The 22,576-nt window shown below is 36.7% G+C and overlaps 1 protein-coding gene across 6 annotated transcripts in view; it reads right to left on the reverse strand.

Annotated features, from left to right (window-relative positions):
- AP-1sigma (AP-1 complex subunit sigma-2) overlaps positions 1-22,576 on the reverse strand; it is a 59,761-nt gene that overhangs the window by 32,099 nt on the left and 5,086 nt on the right. For 5 of the 6 annotated variants that reach the window (XM_045744464.2, XM_045744453.2, XM_045744433.2 and 2 more), the window contains exons 4-5: positions 18,884-18,992; positions 14,197-14,334 (exon numbers count right to left, since the gene is read on the reverse strand). In XM_045744464.2, coding sequence (XP_045600420.1) covers positions 14,197-14,334; positions 18,884-18,992 — 247 coding nt within the window. Of the gene's footprint in view, positions 1-3,150; positions 5,077-14,196; positions 14,335-18,883; positions 18,993-22,576 lie in introns of those variants that run through there. The other variant, XM_045744443.2, reaches the window with a different exon arrangement.

Below are 22,576 nucleotides of genomic sequence, written 5' to 3' on the forward strand. Positions count from 1 at the left end.
TCCCTTAGTTTCCTTTCTAGGCCTTGGTAAAATATTGTGGACCATACTAAGAACAATTTCTGATAATTACTTTATTTTTTTACATTGTTAATTAGCACCAAGGAAAAACAAAAATCCGCATAAACAGTCTCTACCTATCGTGGTTTAGCTGTAGTGGTCCAGAGAAGTTGCAAGTTTTCTGAAGTAATGAGGTGGTGCCCCATGGGAATAACTGTCCGTGTATTTTCATTGTTTCTCACTATATTTTTCATGCTCACATATTGTATTGTGTCAATAGTGATATTCATTATGTATAACTTTGGAAACGTATGTATGTACAACTACATGTATACGTTTATACAGAATACACTACAGATGTGTATATATATATGTTAATCCTGTATTTATTCATACCACTATACCTGTATATATTTCATACATAAATGTAAGTCTTAAAATTGCACATGGCACACATTCTACATGCAAATACAGTACAGTATATACATAGATATCACTATTTGCTGCTGTTAAAAGTTGAATGGCTGCTAGCTTGGCTACCCAGCGCGTCCATTCACTGGATAGTGGTGCGCCAGACATGGGGCCACATACTTTTACTAAGGCTCTGGAAGGAAACTATGGGACTCTGTATTTTCCAAATATGACAAGCAGAGCCCTCTAGTGTTAAATGACATCTCCATTTAATTTGAATAATGCAGCACCTTAAATTATCTCTAGGCAATTGGAGAAGATGGGCCAATTCCTTTAAAGAGATTTGCAGTGTAAGGGTTAAGAAGTCCAAGTCAACTTTGCTATAGAATGATGTTTTCGTATTTATATTTCTTTGGTATGAAACCTTTAAACATAAGCATGGTCACTGAACTAACTTAAAGAAAAATTATACTCTTTTTACAAATTAGCAAACAATTATTATTATAGTCATTTCTTTGGTATCATTGGGAAGACTATCTTGAATTATCTTGAGATAATTTCGGGGCTTAGCGTCCCCGCAGCCCGGTCCTCAACAAACTTGATAAAGACGGACAAATTCTATAAATGAAGCTTTTAAATTATTAAATTATGTTTCCTTATAAAAAAAATTATGCTTCTGGTATTTTATTTTTCTACCTAAAAATACACACATCAGTTTAAGAAAAAAAAAATCAATATCAGCTTGAAAGCTTGCTGATTTTAATACTGTATAAAAATGTCCTCACAATCAAATGAAAACAAACAGTTTTTACTGAAAACTGGAAAAATGGTGTTTTTATATTTGAAATTTTCTTCAAAAAATGCAGCATCACAATCAACAATATAATTTTTAATTATGTAACTTATAAGTCATTGATAAGTACTGTACAGTATTTATAAAATATTTCGCTTATCTGTTTACATTTTCATAAACAACATACTGTACTAGTTTGCAATTCACCATTATTGCAAGATTTTATCACAACTAAACAAAAATAAAACACAATACTTAAAGTTGACTGATTTCTTTCAAATGCAACTCAAAATGTAGATAATAATCTGGCCTTCAAAACAGCAATAATATAATAAAACTGACTCGGAAATGGCCACAAGGGGTTTTAACCCAATAACTCATGAAGTAATGAGGCATTTCTTTGGAGAAGATATTATAAGTGACTGCCTTACACTCACCATACCTTCCACACCAAACAGCATTGTTTGATGCATATTTGTGCAAAGGTAATTTTTGTGTATCATATACTGTACGTCAATATAAAGAGACATTTGAGAGCATATGTGACTGACTGTCAAATTATGCACCTTGACCACTTGATACCTTGGCAACACATTATTTTCTTATAACTACTGAAACCAATTCAAATTATGGAAACAAAAATATGGATTGAATTGCTATATATTAATTGCTAAGGAGTCAAAAATATAAAACAGTTGCATCATTTCCTTATATCTTTGCAATATTCAAAAAAGCTAACAAGAACATACAAGCTTTACCTTACAATATTATGAACACCAATGAGATGTCAGATTATTTAAGTTTTCTGTTAATTTTATTACATACAAAATATTAATCTATATATGTCTTTAAAGGTACTGTATTACTAGTTAATTATATGCACTATTCTTGATAAATTATACGTAAACATTTAAAAAATCCATTGTTCACACGAAACTTTGGTGTCATCTGACTCGCTAATTAATATCCCTACTTTTTTCCACTTTTTTTTGTTTTTAATAATAATAATAATAATAATTAATTCATTGTGTTGGGGAACAAGCAGCCAGTTTATACATCCAGTACATGTTAGTCACTGATTGAGATCCTCCCCCTCCTCCACCAGAGTCAAATTACTAACCCTCCCACAGGGTGCAACCCCACAACAAGCCAACCCATGTGTACCCAATTACTGCTAGGTGGACCGGGGCATTTCTCTACACCCCAAGAATGTTAGGCCTAGGACTAGCACTGGAACCCATTGCCTACACTCTGTATTCGCTATTTGTGTGTGCTCTCATTGCCTACACACTGTATTTGCTATTTTTGTGTGCTCTCATTGCCTACACTCTGTATTCGCTATTTGTGTGTGCTCTCATTGCCTACACATTGTATTTGCTATTTTTGTGTGCTCTCATTGCCTACACTCTGTATTCGCTATTTGTGTGTGCTCTCATTGCCTACACACTGTATTTGCTATTTTTGCGTGTGCCAAGACAATTTCTGTGCTTAAATCCACTGAAAATACTGTACCACCACCCCTGAAAAAGCTCCAATTAAAAGTAATGTTACAGTTCACTTGCAAAAGATCAATATAGTGCCCCATCTTAGGATTTCCTCCACCACACCCTTGCACACACCACAGTGTTCGTTGCCGCACGTTATGAACTATAGTAGTCGGCATGCATGCATGTGTGATGAAAAATATACACACAAGAATTCTCATACCTAATTGGTCCATTTATTGTTTTAATTTTTGTTCATTTTTATTTTATATAAATTAAATATGGATCATTAAGATATTCACTATTTCTTTAAGAATATCAGCTGTGAATTTTAAGTAATTAACTAATGTACTTACTGTATTAGAATTATTTTGAAGCGTGTTTAAGATACTTATACATAAAACTTGTACGTAAAGCCTTTTTAACATTACTGCAGGAAAATATGATTAACAAATATTAGAATCATTATGTTTAAAGTTTTATTAGAGATTGTAAGATTCCTAAACTATAAATTGCACTTTATAAATCATAAAGCCCAGTATTCAAATATCTGGTTGCTTTTTAACTATCATACTATTACAAAAATTCTTAGGTACTTCTAACACTAGCTTAACAAAATACAGATCATTTGATCATAATATATGACAAACTAAAAAGAATAAATTAACTGCAAGTGCCGGAGGACATGACCCTGAGAATCATCATTCCAGCAGCACAGTTCACACACACCTCGCTCACGAGCTAGACAGTTTACACACAACACGCACACAAGCTAGACAGTTTACACACAACTCGCACACGAGCTAGACAGTTTACACACAACTCGCACACGAGCTAGACAGTTTACACACAACTCGCACACAAGCTAGACAGTCGCCACACAACACAACCTAGACATTCAGCAGCTACAATAAATGCAAGAGCAATGGAAATGAGAGTAACACCCAGTTTTAATGACAACCAAATCTGTCGTGACTCGTGCTTCGCTGCATTCATCTCGAGTTTACCGCTTAAAACTGAGTGTATTTGGGATGCACCAATACATTGCACTGTTATCAATCACAAAACCAGTTACCCTGAAATGCACTGGTATGTTGTCATATCACTCTTCTAAATAGGTTTTACTCCAAATGCAGAAATCTATAGTCTGAAAAATTGGCCTACGCAACCCTTCATATTAGTGTGATGTAGAAACATGGCTGATTAAGCTTAACAATTACTTTATCTGATAAATACTAATGATTTAATTCAAAATATAAAGTGTCTCCCATAAAAGTCTAGCAATTTACATCAAGAACAGAAACTTAATTATATGGCAGTAGGTATTTTATACCAGTGTTCGATTAGCAAGTATTTGGTATCATTGCAGAACAGAGAGCAGTGAACTGCTCATGAGAGAGCAATAATGTCTATCACTTAAGAAACTACATAAACTCGAGAAAAAAATAGGGTAAAAGGTGAATATATATATAATATGCACAAGACCTTGCAGGAAAGTGCATTCCTATGTAACACGTAAAATTTTTGAGAAAACACAATTAAGATTCACTAGAAATGTGAGGAGGTAGCTTTAAAAACCATTTACAAATATTAATTTAAAGGGAAATTAGTTTCCAAATTTTTTTTTGTACAAATCTACAGTATAAACCATATAATAACAATTAAATCATGCCCACAGAAATATGCACATATTCCTCCAACATACATCAATAACGTTTATGACGTCAATAACATACTTAATCTAACTAAATCATAAATATTTTGAGAAATGGTCAAGCTTTCCAAAATTTGTTCACTGACAACTCACTTCATTAAAGCCACACAAATACACATATACATTACATACATATAGACATGCACACAGAAACACACACACAGAGGTATACATACATACTCCCCTAAATCTACTCGCACGTTTCTGTGTGTCTACATAGGTACACACACACACACACTCACTTACACAGGAAGCAAACAACTTGGTCTGGCAACGTATGACTCATTTCTTTTAAAGTTTAATGCAGCCTAACTTTATGGAATATATGACAAATATAAGCCAATACGTTTTGGACATCATAAGTTTTGGTAATGAACTCCAAGACGAGACTACCTGTTCAACTGCTGGTCTGTTGTAATTTGTTTGATGTAGTTTAAGGACTGCATCTTAAAATAGATTCCACATGTTCCTGAATATTACCAGGTACAGGAATCTTTTATATGAGGTCTCATGTTTTACAGTCAGCACTGCATAAACTAGCTGACTCTGGTAATATGAAAATAAAACAGACAAATAGGGGGTGGGAATTGGAGGGGAGGGATATGCTGCAGGTGTCTGTCACTCTGGACAAGCTAGTACAGCCCAATCTCGCGCAGGGCCCCTTCCACTGCCTCATCCTTGAAAGAAAATGGGACATTAGCCATTATGGGTTGGAATTCGTTTACCCGAGAGACCTCAGCACACACGGTGTGCAGTGATTTGAGGGACACATTCAGAAAAATTCATTAATCTATGAAATATTCCAAAAACTAATGCACAGAAATCAATTTTGTGTTATGCTCATATTACTCTAGTTAACAAGTGAAAATAATGACTCTTGAGTGAACATAAACTAAAATGAAACTAACACTACAGTGTACATGACTGTGCAGTAGCTATTGGTCATACACCATGAATTATCATTTACCTGAATGTTTCCTTCAAATAAGTCTAATGCTGCTAAGAATTTTCTTAAAGTCTGCTTTTCTTAGATTTTTCTAAACAAAAACTAAATTATTTAAGTCTAGTTGTAAGAAGCACTTTATTACAAAGTATGTATTTCATAATAACTTATGACATCTCAAAAAATTCTATATCTTAAATTTGTAACAACTATTAGAGTTTAACAATTTACATGCCACATGAAAAGCTTATTACTTAAGTCAGGTTCATCACCTGACAAGAACAACTAAAGTCTGCGGTTAATAATGAATTCATTCTCGTGCACGCACAATTTCTTGCAGCTGTAGTTATATGCCGAGCAAAAAGGGGAGCAAATACTGGCGCGCACACACACATGCCTAGCTGCCAATGAAACTAAATTGTTGTGGCTCAGGGGAAGAATAAACCAGCTATTCTGAGCATTTTCAACTTCGCTATTTGCTCATCAAATTCTGTACAACACACACCAAAATACTGCCTTCCGCTGAACCACCGGACGAAACGAATACGGAGCATCTGAATCTCTCAAATAAAACATCACGAGCATGCTGTTAGGCTACTGCAAATTATTAATTAATACTGTACGAGGAACCTCTAAGGATCAGTAAATGAGAAGGGGTGGAACTTTGGTTCATGCATGTATTTAACAAAGTTACATGGTGACAACATGTGAGGTTACACTTTACGTCATTTGGATGACTTATATAGTAGCCTACTGATATTTCTAGTCTTTAACAGGGATCTACATTTTCCTCTTTGTTTCTCAAGATAACTCAAGTATATATATAAATAGATAAGCCTAAAAGCTACACTACAATGTTTCCATTGTTATATGGGTGCACTGATTACTTTTGTATATTAGTAATACATAATAAGGCCATAAGGACAGATATGACTAGCCAATATAAATGGAAATACTATTTAGTAGAAAACCAGAGGATGATAAAAACCATAGAAACAGAGGTTTCAAAGCATTATTTATGGCCAACACACACACGATTGAAAGAGGTCGTAAGAAAGTTTTGACATTATAAATACAGTATACTTGTATATAACATTTGTTCACAATTGCCACTCATCTTAAGAAATAAATTAAACAAATATCCAGTACTTTAAAACAAAAAACAATATTCCAGTAATGTTAGTGAACCCTCAAGGTATGGGAATAGTTGAAAATGCCAATTTTATCATAATTTCTCCTACATTTTCAATCTTGTCATGCACGTTTCTTTTTTTATTAAACTCTAATTCTGACTACTAAGATCTTAAGATGTGTACTAATACCTAAGAGACTAATCTGACAAGATGGAGAAATCACAGTAACAAACTTGTGTTTACGACCTGAACTTTCAATCACATAATAGAAATAATCAGTACTTGACTTAATAAAGAGGTAACAACCAGTGCCATGGTCAACCTTTGTCACCGACGTTATCCAGCATCCAAAACTCCCTATTACCAGTGTGTCAACAAGTACCAACGTCATACATTTTTTAGGCATTTTGTACACTGATTTATGCGTAGATCCCTTGGCTCTGATGACATACTCATGTAAATGAACAATGAAAATAATATGCCACAGTCATTTAATAAGCTATGATGAAACAATGTCTAGATTTAATACTAGATCTTCATAAAACGTATGAGGTGTATGATTGATGAGAAATGCTGTGAGAAGACTCAGGAACTGACAAGAAAGAACAACAGTAATACTCTTCTAGTTATGCTAAAGTCTGTATTCACAAGATTCTTGGCACATCAATATACATACTCTCAATTCTTCGAATAAAGACAAAATTTATAATGACTACTTTTGTCAATATGAAAAGAGTAACTACTGTTTATACTATTCAAAGTATCACCTTTCAATACTAAACCTAATTTATCCCTGAATTTGTCAAAATTCCATACCAGTTTATATAGCTGCAGCAAGCTAAACCGTTAGGTATGAGTAGGACACGATTACTACTGTTACAGATTCTTAAAAAGTTCCATTATAAATAAGCCATGAGCATGGCATTACTGAGTGTCTTATGAATATAGACTGGAATACATACGTCTACATAAGCAAAACCATAAAGTAAATATGTAAACTACAAAAATATTTACCAATATAAATATATACAAGCATCTGGAAGAGAAAGCACAAAAATATAGGATGCTTCACAAGTACACACAAACACACACACACACACACACACACACACACACACACACACACACACACAGGCATGCATGCAAGCATGCAGTTATCACAAATTTTCAAGCTAAGCTAACATCACTGAAACAGCTGTGCCTCGAGACCATTTGTGAAGATAATTAACAAACATGCATTGATATATGTGTGTGTAAACGTCAATGTATCATAACACGACACACATTGGCTAAATTATAAGTTCACCGATTATACAATAATATTCTTTCTCTAAGTTATTAGGCACAAAACTTTTCTGAATACTCAAGCACCAAATTTTTTTTTTTAAAGCTAAGCCAATGACAAGAATTTGCACTTGCAACATGCATAAATCTAGGCAATTAAAACACATACCAATATCAACAGACAGGCTAAAACCTGCCAGCTGCTACAGCACACTAATGACAGCTACCACTGACAGATACTAGTGCTTCTTATACGGGTCTGCAGTTCTCATAATCCACTTTAAATTATTATGACTTTTGTAACTTCTCCTTTATTTTAGCTTCTAATGCAAAAATGAGCCATTGGAAAATAGAATCACAGGCATTAGTTCTTGTGCCGACAAGATATATATCATACCTATAATGGCAATTATCCCACTAAAATGTGGTTTGTTCAGCTCTGCAGGTCTGTCAGTCTAAGCACTCGTATCAAATAAAATTATAAAACCCCTACCCAGAGCAAGATTAAAAAAAAAAAAGTTTGTGGGGAGGGAGGGTATTACGATAAATAGTTAAGAAAGATTACGCAGTATTGTATACTGTATCTATATATATACAAATAAACTTTGCAAAATTTGTAACTTAATAGAAAAAAAGAATCCATGTAATTTTACTATGTATTTCTCAAGTTATAAGTGGCTTTGAAAAATAAATCAATATATATATATATACATATGTAATATAAATATACTATACACACACACACACACACATATATATATATATATATATATATATATATATATATATATATATATATATACTCTTAGTTTTATATATATTTGTTATTATATATTATATATATTTTATATATAACACATATATATATATATATATATATATATATATATATATATATATATATATATATATATATATATATATATATATATATATATATATATATATATATATATATATATATATATATATACATACATATGCTATATAAACACAATAAATATTCATGTGCACACAGTGTAACCTCCAAAATCTGAACCTCTTTATGATAAACACATCTAAATAAAGGCTCAACATTTGTTATCACATCGCTCATCCAAAATTCTGTTTGAGATTTAGATTTGTTAAAACTTACTGTAAAATCTGGGACTGTTGCCATATAGTATTTTGTAGCAGATCACATTTTTGTCACATTTATTGTGCTTTTGGCACAAGAAATAAATGATTTTTTTCGACCCCCCCTAACTCGTAATCCTTTATAACCCCTATTTTAACATTTTTTACACTTCTTACACTCTCCAGCACCAAGTTCCCTCACGTAAGTCCAAACGGCTTGGTATGTGCAATGATACATAAATATAAGTCAAGCCTGGCTTCGGGCCGGGCTTGGGGACTAGAAGAACTCTCAGAACCCCATCAAGCAGGTATAACACCCCAAATTACTCATAAGACAAGAATATAGGGTGTGTGGGAGCCAGACTTTCTTCCAAGAATGCAGTCAACTTGTGGATGATTAGATTACAAATGCTAATTAGTACAAACTTATTTTCAACCCGCTAAGCTACATAACTGCCCATAAGTCTCCTAGAGCTCAGGTGTAGGGAACTATCAGGAGAAAGTGCCAAGCCATTATGACTATATAGCCCTTGGAAGGGGGTCAGGATAAGGATTTGGGATGGAATGGGATGGGGGGGAGGAATGGAGCCCAACCATTTGGAAGGTCGGGGATTGAACGCCGACCTGCATGAAGCGAGACCGTTGTTCTACTGTACACCCCATGTGGTTGGGCCCAGGTGAATGGAACATAACTGCCCATTTTCAAACTTTACATAAAATTTGAAAAGCTGGAAAGATGGCCAAGTCCCTTTGTACTGTACTTGCACCAGGAAGAAGGATGCAAAAACTAAGCGCCACCAACTTATCACCATAAAGGTGGCGGTACAAACAGCTAAAAAACTCCAGATGCGATGATTAGTGGATGTACTCAAACCATCCAGGTAAGTCAAACCACTGATTACATGGGAGAGGTGGAGTCCAGGGAACAGAAGTAGATGGGAATAACAAACAAGAATGGCCAGGGATCAGGTTGAACTGGTCATGGAGCCAGCAGAATGGAGGAAAGAGCTAAAAGCAATTCCACCAATTACAGTCCAAGCAAAATGTGTCCACAAGTGCTCAATAGACAGAAAAGAGGGTGACAAAAAAATGATGATGCCATGCAGAGGCAGAGACCTCTACTCCCAGGAGGACAACCAAATGTCTTATAATTCCAAAGGAGAGGCTGGTGGTGAGAACATTGGATTGGATATTACCTGAATGTAGACCACATTGCAAACTAAGAATCCATGAACAAGGCCATCTGTAGAGTCCAAGATATATGACGATGCAATCAGAGTGAAGCCAGACCACAGAGCTCCTGTGGAAAAGTAATGTGCCAAAGCACCATCACTGCAAATTTCCTCATTTTAATATGGACCACCCACAGGCAAGAGAACATCTGGTTGGTATTGTATGCTGAAGACATTCCCAAGAGAAACCCCAATGCAACAGTAAACAACTAAAGTGAGGGGATGGGGAGGATGCTATAGATCAAAATTCATTGCAAGGCCCAAAACGGCTGCACAACTCTATCCTAATTGTGGCAAAACATCGATCCAAGCAGAAGATAGTACAATGCCTTCAACCAAATCTGACCCATTGAGAGGATCACGTACAGTTTAGATGACCAAGAATGTGCTGAAGATGGTCCAGCAGCAAGGCTGCCCAGATATCCCAGACTAACCACATTATTGTACCTGAACCACACCAATGACCATGAAGGCATCAACAAACTTTTCACCAGTATCAATCACACTAACTGGGTAAGCATCAAGTTCCTGTTAAGCACAAAACTGACAATTGGAAACCCTAACTAGTCAGTTACGAGGAATGCCAGGACCTGTATGCCAGAGCACAATTTGTGAAGTTTGATGAAAAATCTGGGAGCCAAGTTTAGGCTAAACTGAAGAGCTCAAAAGTGGCAGCAGACATTATCCACTTTGAACTAACTAATCCTTGAACAGTGGGTGAATTGAAATGCATTACCAAGCATCCCACAGATCCAGGAAAAATGGGCTGAAGACATACTAGAAACCACCTGGTGAATATGATAAACAGTGGTCATCCATAAAGCTGGACAAGGAAAGCATGTAAGGGTAAATTCCCTCACTCAAATTAATGCACGCTATCGTCAAGTCATGTCTGTCACATTTTTGACATTTTTTTTATACTATTTTAGGAAAGATTAGAAATCTTCCTGGTAAAATTGCCTCAATCTTCTCTTTCTAAAGTAGAATATAGCAATAGAGTAAAACTATGCAATCCTTTGATGCCCAAATTATTTACAAATTAATTATCTTGGCCCATCCCCAAAATACAATAGTGCTTTGTATTACTGTATTTTAAAAATAATAATGATACAAGAGGGTGAATGAAATTTGTTGGCTTTTTTGCTAATTTTCATAGCATTTAGTCTCCATATCCCCACAATAAGGTAATCAAATAAAACTTTTTCAGTACAGAAATTTAAAATTTACAGTTTTGCCATTTGTATTTGATACCATATTCCCATAACCAGATCATCTACCCCTCTTCATCCTCTATGGAGGTATCAAGCTCATTCACATATACCAATGTCATCTCTACCTACATAACCATATAAATTTAAGAAAAATTCTAATTATATATGCAATTTTAGATTTATTTCAACCCAAGAAAAGAACCAGGACAAAACCAAAGTACTGCATTGAAAAGGTTAAATGGCCCCCCTCCCCCACACACCATACAGTATTATATTCTTTATATATATAGATATATACAATTTTGCAACAATTTTGAAATTTAGGCTATCTACAATACATTCATATGAAACAAACAATGGATAACTACAATTGAATTAATATGGATAAAGAAATATGTACTCTCCCCCAAAGATACTAATATGCATAACATACATGTATGACCAGCCACAAATGAATGTGGCCACCTGTTTTATGGTGACCTGCCATTCATGCAACTATTCATCAACTCTTCTATCCCCATATCTACTTCAGTACCTCATATATTCCCATTCTTCCCCCTTGCCCTCGCCTGACAATACTTGCCCCAGCCCCCCCCCACTTCTGCCCCTCCCACAGTGTCCACTGTCCCTTCCTGTTCAACACTTTCCAAATTGTGCTGACGGCAATTCACAAGCAATTTGATCTGGGTTTGTATCCTGGCCAGGGAGGATTGACTAAGAGCCAGGTCTTAACCGTTTGCCTCTGTTCACCCAGCAGTAACTGAGTACCTGGTTGTTAATCTATTGGTAGGTACTTCTAAGGAAAACTAGTGGGTAAGGCTTACAATGAGCCATGGGAAGGGAAAGCTCTCAGCCTGCTAACAGGAGTCAAAAGTTCCTGTACCTACTTGTACATATAAAAAAAAAAAGAAAATTAGAGGTGATAAGGTAAGGTAAGGTAATTATCAAAAGAAGGCACCAAATCGGGAAGGCTATGTAGCACCATCAAAGTGCGAAATAATCAGACGGCGCTAAATATCACCAAGAATGCCAATACGAGAACAAAAACGCATAAGGCGAACGATATCAAAAGTATCCGATTCACCTAGAATTCTATCGAGGGACAAGTGACCGTGAGGGACGGTCGGAAAGCAAGACACGCTCGTCCTGGAAGTCGGGACATTCAACAAGGATATGCACAACTGTAAGAGGGACAACGCAATTCGGACAATAAGGAGCAGGGCGGTGCTCCATTATAGAGGTGATAAAATATTTTGGACTTTTATAATAGTTTCAATTTCATTACCTACCATTACATTATACTGTCTATGCTCAATAATCCATATTATAAGGGGCATACACCAATTTGAATTGGCCAATTTTTTTCCTGGAAATTCCAAAAATAGATAAAAATTCCAATTTATTCTGGTTTTTGTTTGCCAAAAATCCTGGAATTCTAAATTTTTATTTATTTAGCAGTCAAAAACTCAAATTTGAATTTATTCAGATTACCAAAAACTTGAATTACTGAGCTCTTACAGTACCATGCTACCAAGGACTTGACATGACCTTAACATGTTGCATATTGTAACCAAAAGGTTTATTAAAGGGAGCAGAGGGAGAAGTGGTGGGGGAAGGAAGGAAGAAGTAAGGAATAGGATGGGAAGCCAAAATAAAAACATTAGATGTTAGGATGGGGTACAAGGATGAGATGGTAAAGTTCAGTGTCTCATCAACTATGGAATCGGTACCCTGTACTTGAGGGCACACTGATGTGTTACTGCTGTGTGGACGAAATGCTGTATTAGTGTGCGGACGAAATACTGTATCAGTATGATGTCCCAATGACACAGGAGATTGTATGTGGTAGAATGAGTAGGTTGCTGTGTGCTGTTATGGCATAGTGAGCCAATGATGTTTACTTCTGCTGTGTAGCCAGTGGTAATAATCTTTCAATGTGGGTCCTGTTGGACATTAGGCTTCTAGCATAGCTTGTTCGTAATACAATGGGTCTTATGGAGATCCAGATTATTTTCAAATCTGAATTTAGATCTTGGAGGTTGCACTATTTTATTACTGTAGTATTGATTTACAAACATATATTTACAGTATATATATATAATATATAATATATATATATATATATATATATATATATATATATATATATATATATATATATATATATATATATATATACTGTATATATATTACACACACACACACACACACTATCTCACAGTATTAATTTATTTCACAAAGTGCACACCTTATAAATTGAGAAACATTTTAAAAGCTTATGAAATGCCTACTTTAACTAACAAAGTGAAATATAGTAAACGGCTCAGAATTTTTTTCCAGAAGTAGTCTAGTGAAATGAAGAAGCACATCTGAAGATGTATCTACAACAACAAATTCAAGAGTTAAATTTACAGAACAGTAAACCCACATGTGTTCTTTGTCCGAGCCGAGACAAAACCTATACATCTTTGCCCAAGCCGAGACAAAACCTATACACGATCTTTGCTCCAGCCTAGACAAAACCCATATGCGATCTCTGGCCGAGCCAAGACACCGAGTGCTTCTGGAAGGATGCTTTACTTAATATTCCTGCTCACACTTATGTGAGGTTACCAGGACATGTCACTGAGCTTTCACCTTGTAAATGGCTGGCTGGCTACTTAGGCAGGCAAATTCATATTCAGCCAATCACTACACCATGTTTATAAAAAAACAAAAAATAACAAATGATATAATTTATACAAAAATATAAAATATTTATATAATACAAACTGTGGCCCACTGCACAGCTATTTCAGCCAGCCAGTTACAAAAATAACTACAGGGTTCTGGAAAACCCTTGTAGTCACAATTCATAGGCTGTATCACCGTAACTAACCTCCTGCAGCAGGTCCTGGGCCGCTATAGCCTTGAGCACATTTTTCTTGCTGGTCTCGCACACTTCCCCCCCAACCATCAGCTCGTCTAGCATAAAGTATGCCTTCTCAAAATTGAAGATGATGTCCAGTTCACACACCTGTTGATTGTCAACTGCTCAATTAATATTCAAAATATGCCTCTTCATACAGTGCTTCCTTGCAAATCTGAGTCCCCATATAACTGTTCCCTCTAAACAATGGACTAAATTTGCCCACTGAGTCATTCTAGAAATGGCAAGTCTCAAAAGTTTGATTCAGTAGAGGTTCCGAAAATGCTATTCTGAATTTCTTTTTCAAATTTGATTTCATTACTGATATTTATTGGAATGGGTTCCCAAGATATTTCTAAGAAAATCTTGTGCAAAAGACTTTTTCAGTGTCGAAAAAGTTGATGAGCCCGAATCATTTATTTCATAATGAAGGGGGCAGGGGGTCATGGCCCTAACATTGAAACATAAGAGTTAAGGGCTAAATTTTAGGTAGTACTGCAGATGAAGGTAAAATCTCTTCAATCAGGTTCTCCTCGTCCATCATATGATAGGAAAAAATTTAAGTTTTGCTCAAATTCACCCAGAGAATACACAAAAATTGGGTATAGCCCCTAGAACTGCTTTGATCACATTTTTAGTGATTTTTAGCCGAGCACAACAAAGAAATAGTGCAAAGGAAAACCCAATAAACATAATTAAAAAATTATGGGTCTGTTCCATTTTGAGTTTTGCACGAAAAATATGGAGTGTTGAAAATGAGAAAAAATATATTAATGGGAAATCCAGATTTCAAACAATACTAGAATCTTATCTGGAATTGTACACCCACATACAATTATATATCATTACTACTTGTCAATATTAACCCCTAAAGTTTGGGTACTGGTACACATGCATGTCCACCCAAATGCAAGAAACCAGCGTTGAATGTAATGAAATGCCAGTTTCTGGGTCAGCCCCAGAGGCTCCATGCATGTCCACCCAAATGCAAGAAACCAGCGTTGAATGTAATGAAATGCCAGTTTCTGGATCAGCCCCAGAGGCTCCCTGAAACTATCTTATTGATCAAGTGTCATACTACTTGAGTGTCATCAGTCTCAAAGTTCTTTGTAAACCTACCAGGGACCTACTTCAGCTCCCTAAAGCTAACTACCAACAGAGAAGAACCCAGGAGGCGGCAGCCCTGCAGAGTTCAACCCAACCGCTACAAAACCCCAAAAGCAACACAAAGCAGCAGATGGCCTGGGACAGTCACAAGAGGCCTGGTGGCCAAAACTGTGACCGACTCCCAAAATCCCCAAGCCAAAAACCGTCCAAAGACAGCCGAAAAATTGGCACACCTCAGAACATCATGAGCACGAGGGTAGACTGCAGGCCGGCTCGACTTAAAGACACCACAGACTAGACTAAACACCCTGAAACACACGAGCCCTGGAACTGAAAACCAGGGAAACTTGATCAACCTAGAGCACGGCGCGGTGCCCAGACACAGAATGTGATACACCCCCGGTCTAACCAACCAAGCACCCACAACCAACGGAACCCTCTGGAAGCCTGCCACCTCATTCTTCGCCAGAAACAGAAAGAGCCAGCAGCAAACTAACAAAACCACCTACCAAAATTAAACACTACCCGAAGGGACATTAAAGAAGAAAGGAAAGATCCAGGTCCAAAGACCAAGAAGGCTCGGGCGGCACAAGAGCAGGCCAGAGGTGAAAATGCAAATGAAAGCTAGCGGAACTGAGTGGAAGGGACATCCACCCCCAAACACTAGCTGCAGTGGCGCCGCCAAAATTACACAACACGAAGCGACAGTATTCAGCATGACATGCAGACCCAGGAAAAGGAGAGAGAGAGAGAGAGGACAAAACAATCCAGTTCGACACTGACAAAACCCAATGAAGAGAATGAAAAAAGACAGAAAGACTGCCAAGAGACTGCATACTGGCGCAGAGACAAAAACCACAGTTGGGACACCATAAAAGAAACATCCTGCCCAACATACAAATGGAGATACACACGTGTCACAAATGCCAGACACGTAACGCAGAGGAGGAAGTTGAACCAACGAGGCACCTCACTGGCCCAACCACCTGAAAGAGGCAGAGCTGCGGAAAAATGCACAGGTTTGGACACCGAGAAAGCAGCGCCTGAGACCAAAGCTGGGCCAGCCACCATAGGGCCAGGAGAACAACTCGCCCCTGATAGGATTTCAACCAAGCCAGAACTCAGAGCAATAGCTGGACCAGGGGAAACAGGTACAAGAACCCCCACTGCAAACAGTCCTGCCAAAAAGCATCCACAGCGAGAACCTTGCAGTTGGGGAACAGCGCTACGAACAATGGGAGATGCCAAGACCACACTGAAATGAAGAGGTCCACCTCCGGGTGCCAGTACATCCGGCAAAGCCAAAGAAAGGAAAATGGCAACACCATCCACTCCTTGGAAAAGGAATGAAGAGCAACAGGCATGTTGCCCAGATGTTAGATACTTCCTGAATGCAAATGGCACAGATAGCTAAACCCCAACAACTCGGTAGGAGAGCCACATGAAACAGCCAGCTTCAAAGACCCATGTACTGAAACAACCCCTCCATTCCCCTGATTGAGTCAAGGAACCTCAGGGGAGCAGTCCGAATGAAGCTGGATCTCTGAGCCCCGAGGAAGCCGAATCCTCCGCAGCAGACTGATGAGCACTGGTCACAAAGTTCCAACCGACAGACAAGACATCAGTGAACACATCGAGCAAGGGAGGAGGGGGGGAGGAAGGCGCCATGGCACAAAATCCCGAAAACCCGAAGAGGAAACTGGTGACAAAGCAATTCTCTCAGAGACACCGAAGGTCAAACCCCGCGATTGCGAGAGCAATGAAAGAGGCTGCCCCGAAGATGCAAGAACAGCCTCCAAAGCCAAACACAGCCCAGTGGTTAAACCAGAAGAGCAAAATTCAGGCACCCACACAGCTGCACGAGTAATTGCCATGTGACCCGGGTCCACCACAAACAGCCAACAGCAGGACTGCAACGGGTTCAAGGCCGCAGGAGGGACAAAAATGGACACAGTCCGAGAATCCCACACAAGGTCCAGCCAAGTCCGAACCCAAGACGGGATCAACTGGGACTTGGAATGGACTAGAACTGGAATGTTCTACCTCTGACATTCTTAGATGACAGAGCCAGAGTGCATGGAGGGATTGTGTGAAACTCTGGTTTGACTTCAGTGGCAGCCTCAGGAATCCTAGAGGGTGCAGTAGTACCCCAGGTTGCAATCCTTTTACCGTGTTGTGGCGTAGTTATCTAGAGCATGTGTCTGGGAACACCCAGTGCATAGATTCGAACCCTCATCACGGCTGCTATGGATTTTCTCATTGATGCATCACAATAGTGTGATTACTCTGTGCAGTTCCTTTATTATCATGTTCAAATGATATTTGGTGAACCTGGTATACTGCACTTCATTATGACCACGTAAGATTATTTGTTGTTTTAGATTCAGCTACTAGGAATAAGAAGTTCCAAGTAGCACGGGCTATGGTGAGCCCATAGTGGATTTACCTGGCACAGGAGCGGGGCTGTAACTGGGATGGAGAGACCCATCATATTAGAGCTGTGAAAACCATATGTACATAATCAGTATATACATCACGTAATTATGACAACATTTTATACCCCATGAAGAATGTCACATTTACATTTATGATGATAACTGTATTTATGTAGTAAGCAATCATGGTATTATAAGAGGATTTTTGTCATGAGTCAAGAAAAACTCCCTTGCTTTCATATAGAACTGTTATATCCACATTAGAAACAATGATATAAAACTAGACAATAATAAAATCAATGTGTGATAATAAATGCATTACCCCATTAATCAATGTATGATGATAACCATACTTTAAAGGGTTAATATAACTAAACTTATCTAAATGAAAATATGATCAGCAATAAGTAATGGTAATAATAATACTGTAATAACATAGGATAAAAACCCACACTTATACATTTGTGTATTTTATGTAGAGATATTATTAATCGTTGAGATGCAAGTCTCGTCCTAAACATATAATCAGACCTTGATTTTTCGTGCACTCGGGTGCACGAAAGACTTGGAGTAATGCTTGGCATTAAGTACTATACACAAATACCTAAGTGTAAGTGTTTATCACCAGAAATTATAACAATTGCAATACACATTAAAATCCTTCACTGTTACGGGACAAGCTGTATATTTATAACTAAATGCAGTCTTACAGATTCTTTCCTTAACAAGAAGAGGAAAAATACAATATTTTAGATTAGTTGTAGAGAAACACCAAGATGAGCAGATGATTTAGATTAGTTGCATTATATTCATTACTATTAAATGTAACATTAGTTCCTAGAATACTGTAGGTAAAATCCTATTTGAATACTGAAAACATAAAGCATTATGTGCAATGCACAAATTTAATATGAAATGACAAATTTTTAGTTGCATTTGTATACATGCAAAAACTGACCAGAAAATTGGTACACATTGGTGAAAGGACTCCTCTAATATTGGTGAAGGATATACTGATAATAGATGTGACTTCTACACACTGATAGAGTCTATTTCTCACAGATCATCACACAATAAAAATGATCAAGAAAAATTTTGTAAGTAAAAGTACTTACACTTCCAAAATATTTGTCAAGAAGTTCGACATATCGGTGAATCACTTCCAGTGTCAGCAACTCATTGTCCTGCTGCTCTATGGCACAGCAAAAGTACAGGGAAGCGTACCTGAATAAATGATTTTACATCAATAAACCAAATAAAAGGCTAAGGAAAGTTAAGTTCTTTAAAGTGTGAGTAGAAGACTATCAAATTATACTAAATGGATACATGCAATATTTGCACATCATTAATCTGATATACTGTACTTATTATATAATTAAAATAATTCAACATTCAAAACTTTGAAGAATTTTGCAGAACAATTTAGAATTAAAAACTATTTTAACTTGCAATATTTACTGTAGTAACTTCAACTTTTTTTATCCTTCATAACAAAAAATAACCGCAAATAAAAATATAAATTTGTTTAAGAAATTACTGGACCGCAAATAAAAAACTGCAGTTCAAGTCTGGTGGATAGCGAGCAGGACTTGTAATTCTGTGGCGCGGGTTCGATTCCCGCACGAGGCAGAAACAAATGGGCAAAGTTTCTTTCACCCTGAATGCCCCTGTTACCTAGCAGTAAATAGGTACCTGGGAGTTAGTCAGCTGTCACGGGCTGTTTCCTGGGGGTGGAGGGCTGTTTCCTGGGGGTGGAGGCCTGGTCGAGGACCGGGCCGCGGGGACACTAAAGCCCCGAAATCATCTCAAGATAACCTCAAGTCAACGTTAATTTACTACCGAAGTAAACTTTATTTATTTACTTATTTATTTTATTTATTTATATATATACTGTACAAGAAGGTACATTGGGATTGTGAGGATACATAGCATAGTAATTACATTCTTGTAAAGCCACTAGTATGCCCAGCATTTCGGGCAGGTCCTTAATCTAAGAAAATTTTAAGTACGTAAATACTAGCAAAATTTACAAAAATGATAACAGGTACATTGCAAGAAAAAACAAAAAAGATGAGAGAAATTTGTAGGTATATTAAAGCACATAAGTACACTAACACTTGGACTGCAGGACATGCAATATTAAGTGCCACTGCCAGGCAGCCAGCATAGTGGTGCACCCCTATTAGGAAGTGCTACCTCTGCCATCAATAGATGGCTCTGAAGGTTATACAAGCTGCTGGAAGATGATCCCATTCTCTGTTACAAATATGAAGCTATTTCAAGACATAAAAACAAAAATAATAAAACACAGTACTTTACTATCCCTATATTGGCCTCTGAGCATGATTTTGTAAGAGAGCCAGACCTATACTACAGCAATTATTATTATTTTTTGTTTACTATTTTCTCTTGCTCCCACCATGGTTTACTATAGTTTCTAATTATTTGTTTTCCATGCTAATGAATGTTTCATTAAAAACATATACTGTATAGCCAACACATTCATTCAATTTGCACATTCTCCCACCCAGCATCCCACCTTCGCACATTACACAACCACGTCCACCAGCCTACCCTCACCTTTACCAAACTGATAAAGTCTAAGGAAATTTTCTTGTCAATATTCTCTAAGCCTAGTGTGTTGAAATGTGTTACAATAGACATCAACAGTAAGATCCACTGTCAAATAGCCTGCTGGTGACCTTGAGATATTACATGCCTCCCAACTATGGGTAACTTGACAATGCATTACATTCATGAGGACATCAAGAGGCAATTTGCCCTCAACAGACAGTGACCTTACACTGTAGAATATGGCAGGTTTAAGAATATCCCACTAAATTGCAATGATGCCTATAATCCTTGCTACAGCATACTGGACTCCCCATGATCATCAGTTTAATGTAAACAAATATATGTTGATATTAATGAAATGCCTATAAAAATGAGCACTGTAACTACACAGCCAATAACTTTGGCTACCAATGTATTTTGTTTAATATCCCAGTAAGATTAATGTGGTGCCAGCTTTCAATTCATACCACAAATTTTATCAAATTATTAATAAGGGTATTTTTTATTTCACCAGGAGAAATATTATTTTGCTTAAGTAGACAAGAATTGGCCATTTTATCCTATAAGCAACATATTTTGTCCTTAATAGACAATTCAGTATACTCTATTTCCTTACATTTTATGAATGTACAGTCCAGTGCAGTATATACAGCCCCATGACAACCTCTGTACTATGAGGTCCCTATTAGGGGATGGCAATAGTAGCATTTTCTTCAAGAGGCTGTTACCTCAAAAATCTTTCATTCTTTCTAACTCTGACCCTACACCCCCTTCTCCCCTTAATTTTGAATAAAGTTCATTTCTAAGATACTGATCTCTACCATATGATCCCTTTGTTTCACCCTTCTACACCCTTCTCAGGAAACGATTTTTAAGCATGCTATTATGTACATAACACTTGAGTGCATTGTGCTTCACCCACTTCACAACACCCCATTTGACCCTTCTCACCCATGCCACATCTCTCATATATTCTTAGTCTTGTAGCCAGTGTGAGCTTTAGTTACCAAATAATCTACAAACTAATATTTTTCCCATAGTTAATAGCTGCCTTCATATCATTTATATTCATATTGTTAAACCAATGATAAATCATCCAAATGTAAAGGTACCTAGAGGTACTGACTACACCTCCAGGAACCTGTGAATCTCTCCAGTTTTACAAAATGTTCAACTATGTTTCAAAAAATGATACCTATATAGACTAAATGGCTGAATAACAATAAAACATATTTATAAAATGACACCACTATATATAATATAGTGGCAAGTAGATACAATAAAGAAGTTACAATACTTATCGAGATATTGACTGAAATACAGTATCTGTGTGCCCAGCCACTTGTGTGTCAGTATATGGCCAAGTAATCACTCATTTGAAAGTGAACTTCAGCAGTATAAAAATATCGAGAAACTTACTACAATGCCATAGTGTTCAAATGAAGCTAAAGGAAAGACCCAATGTGTAAGTATTATTAAAACCCAATTTTTGTTATGTAACCTACATCCTTTCTCAAGGTGCTGTATACAATATTCTTGTATACACTGTATATAGCAACTAGACAAAGTACAGTATGTAGGTTATATTAAAAAATTTGGTTTTTAACAATATCGCTTGCTTTGGACACCGATCACGTCCATTTTCTTGCAGTGGACAGGACTCGCGTCCACTACAAAAGTATTTGTATTTGAAAAAATTCATTTTTTATCCGATCGACCTCGGGATAGTTTCAAAATAAGCGCCTTTAGAATGCACACAATTTGATACCAAAATGAGAGATGTAACAGGAAACTTGATGTCAGAACACTTGAAAGATTATAAATACGTTTTTGGGTCTAAATGTTAAATTTTAAAATATTTGTTAAAATTCTATTTATTGTGCTATTATTATGGGATTAGTTTTAAAATGCACGCCTTTATATTGCGAGCAATTTGACACCAAAACGAGCGATGTAACATGAAAATTGATGTCAGAACACTGGAAACATATAAATAATTTTGATGATGAGCGTCCAAAATTAAATATTTGTTAAAATTCCAGTTATTGCTCTATTATTATGAGACTAGTTTTAAAATGTGCGCCTTTATATTGCGAACAATTTGATACCCAAATGAGCGATGTAACATGAAAATTGATGTTATCAAACTGAACGAGTCTACACATTAGGTTGTGGTGTGCAAATTGGTGCTCGTTCACGGGTAATTTTAGGCTTTCCTGTGGGGAGTTTCTCCA

Source organism: Procambarus clarkii, chromosome 22, assembly GCF_040958095.1.
Source record: "Procambarus clarkii isolate CNS0578487 chromosome 22, FALCON_Pclarkii_2.0, whole genome shotgun sequence".
Taxonomy (NCBI): domain Eukaryota; kingdom Metazoa; phylum Arthropoda; class Malacostraca; order Decapoda; family Cambaridae; genus Procambarus; species Procambarus clarkii.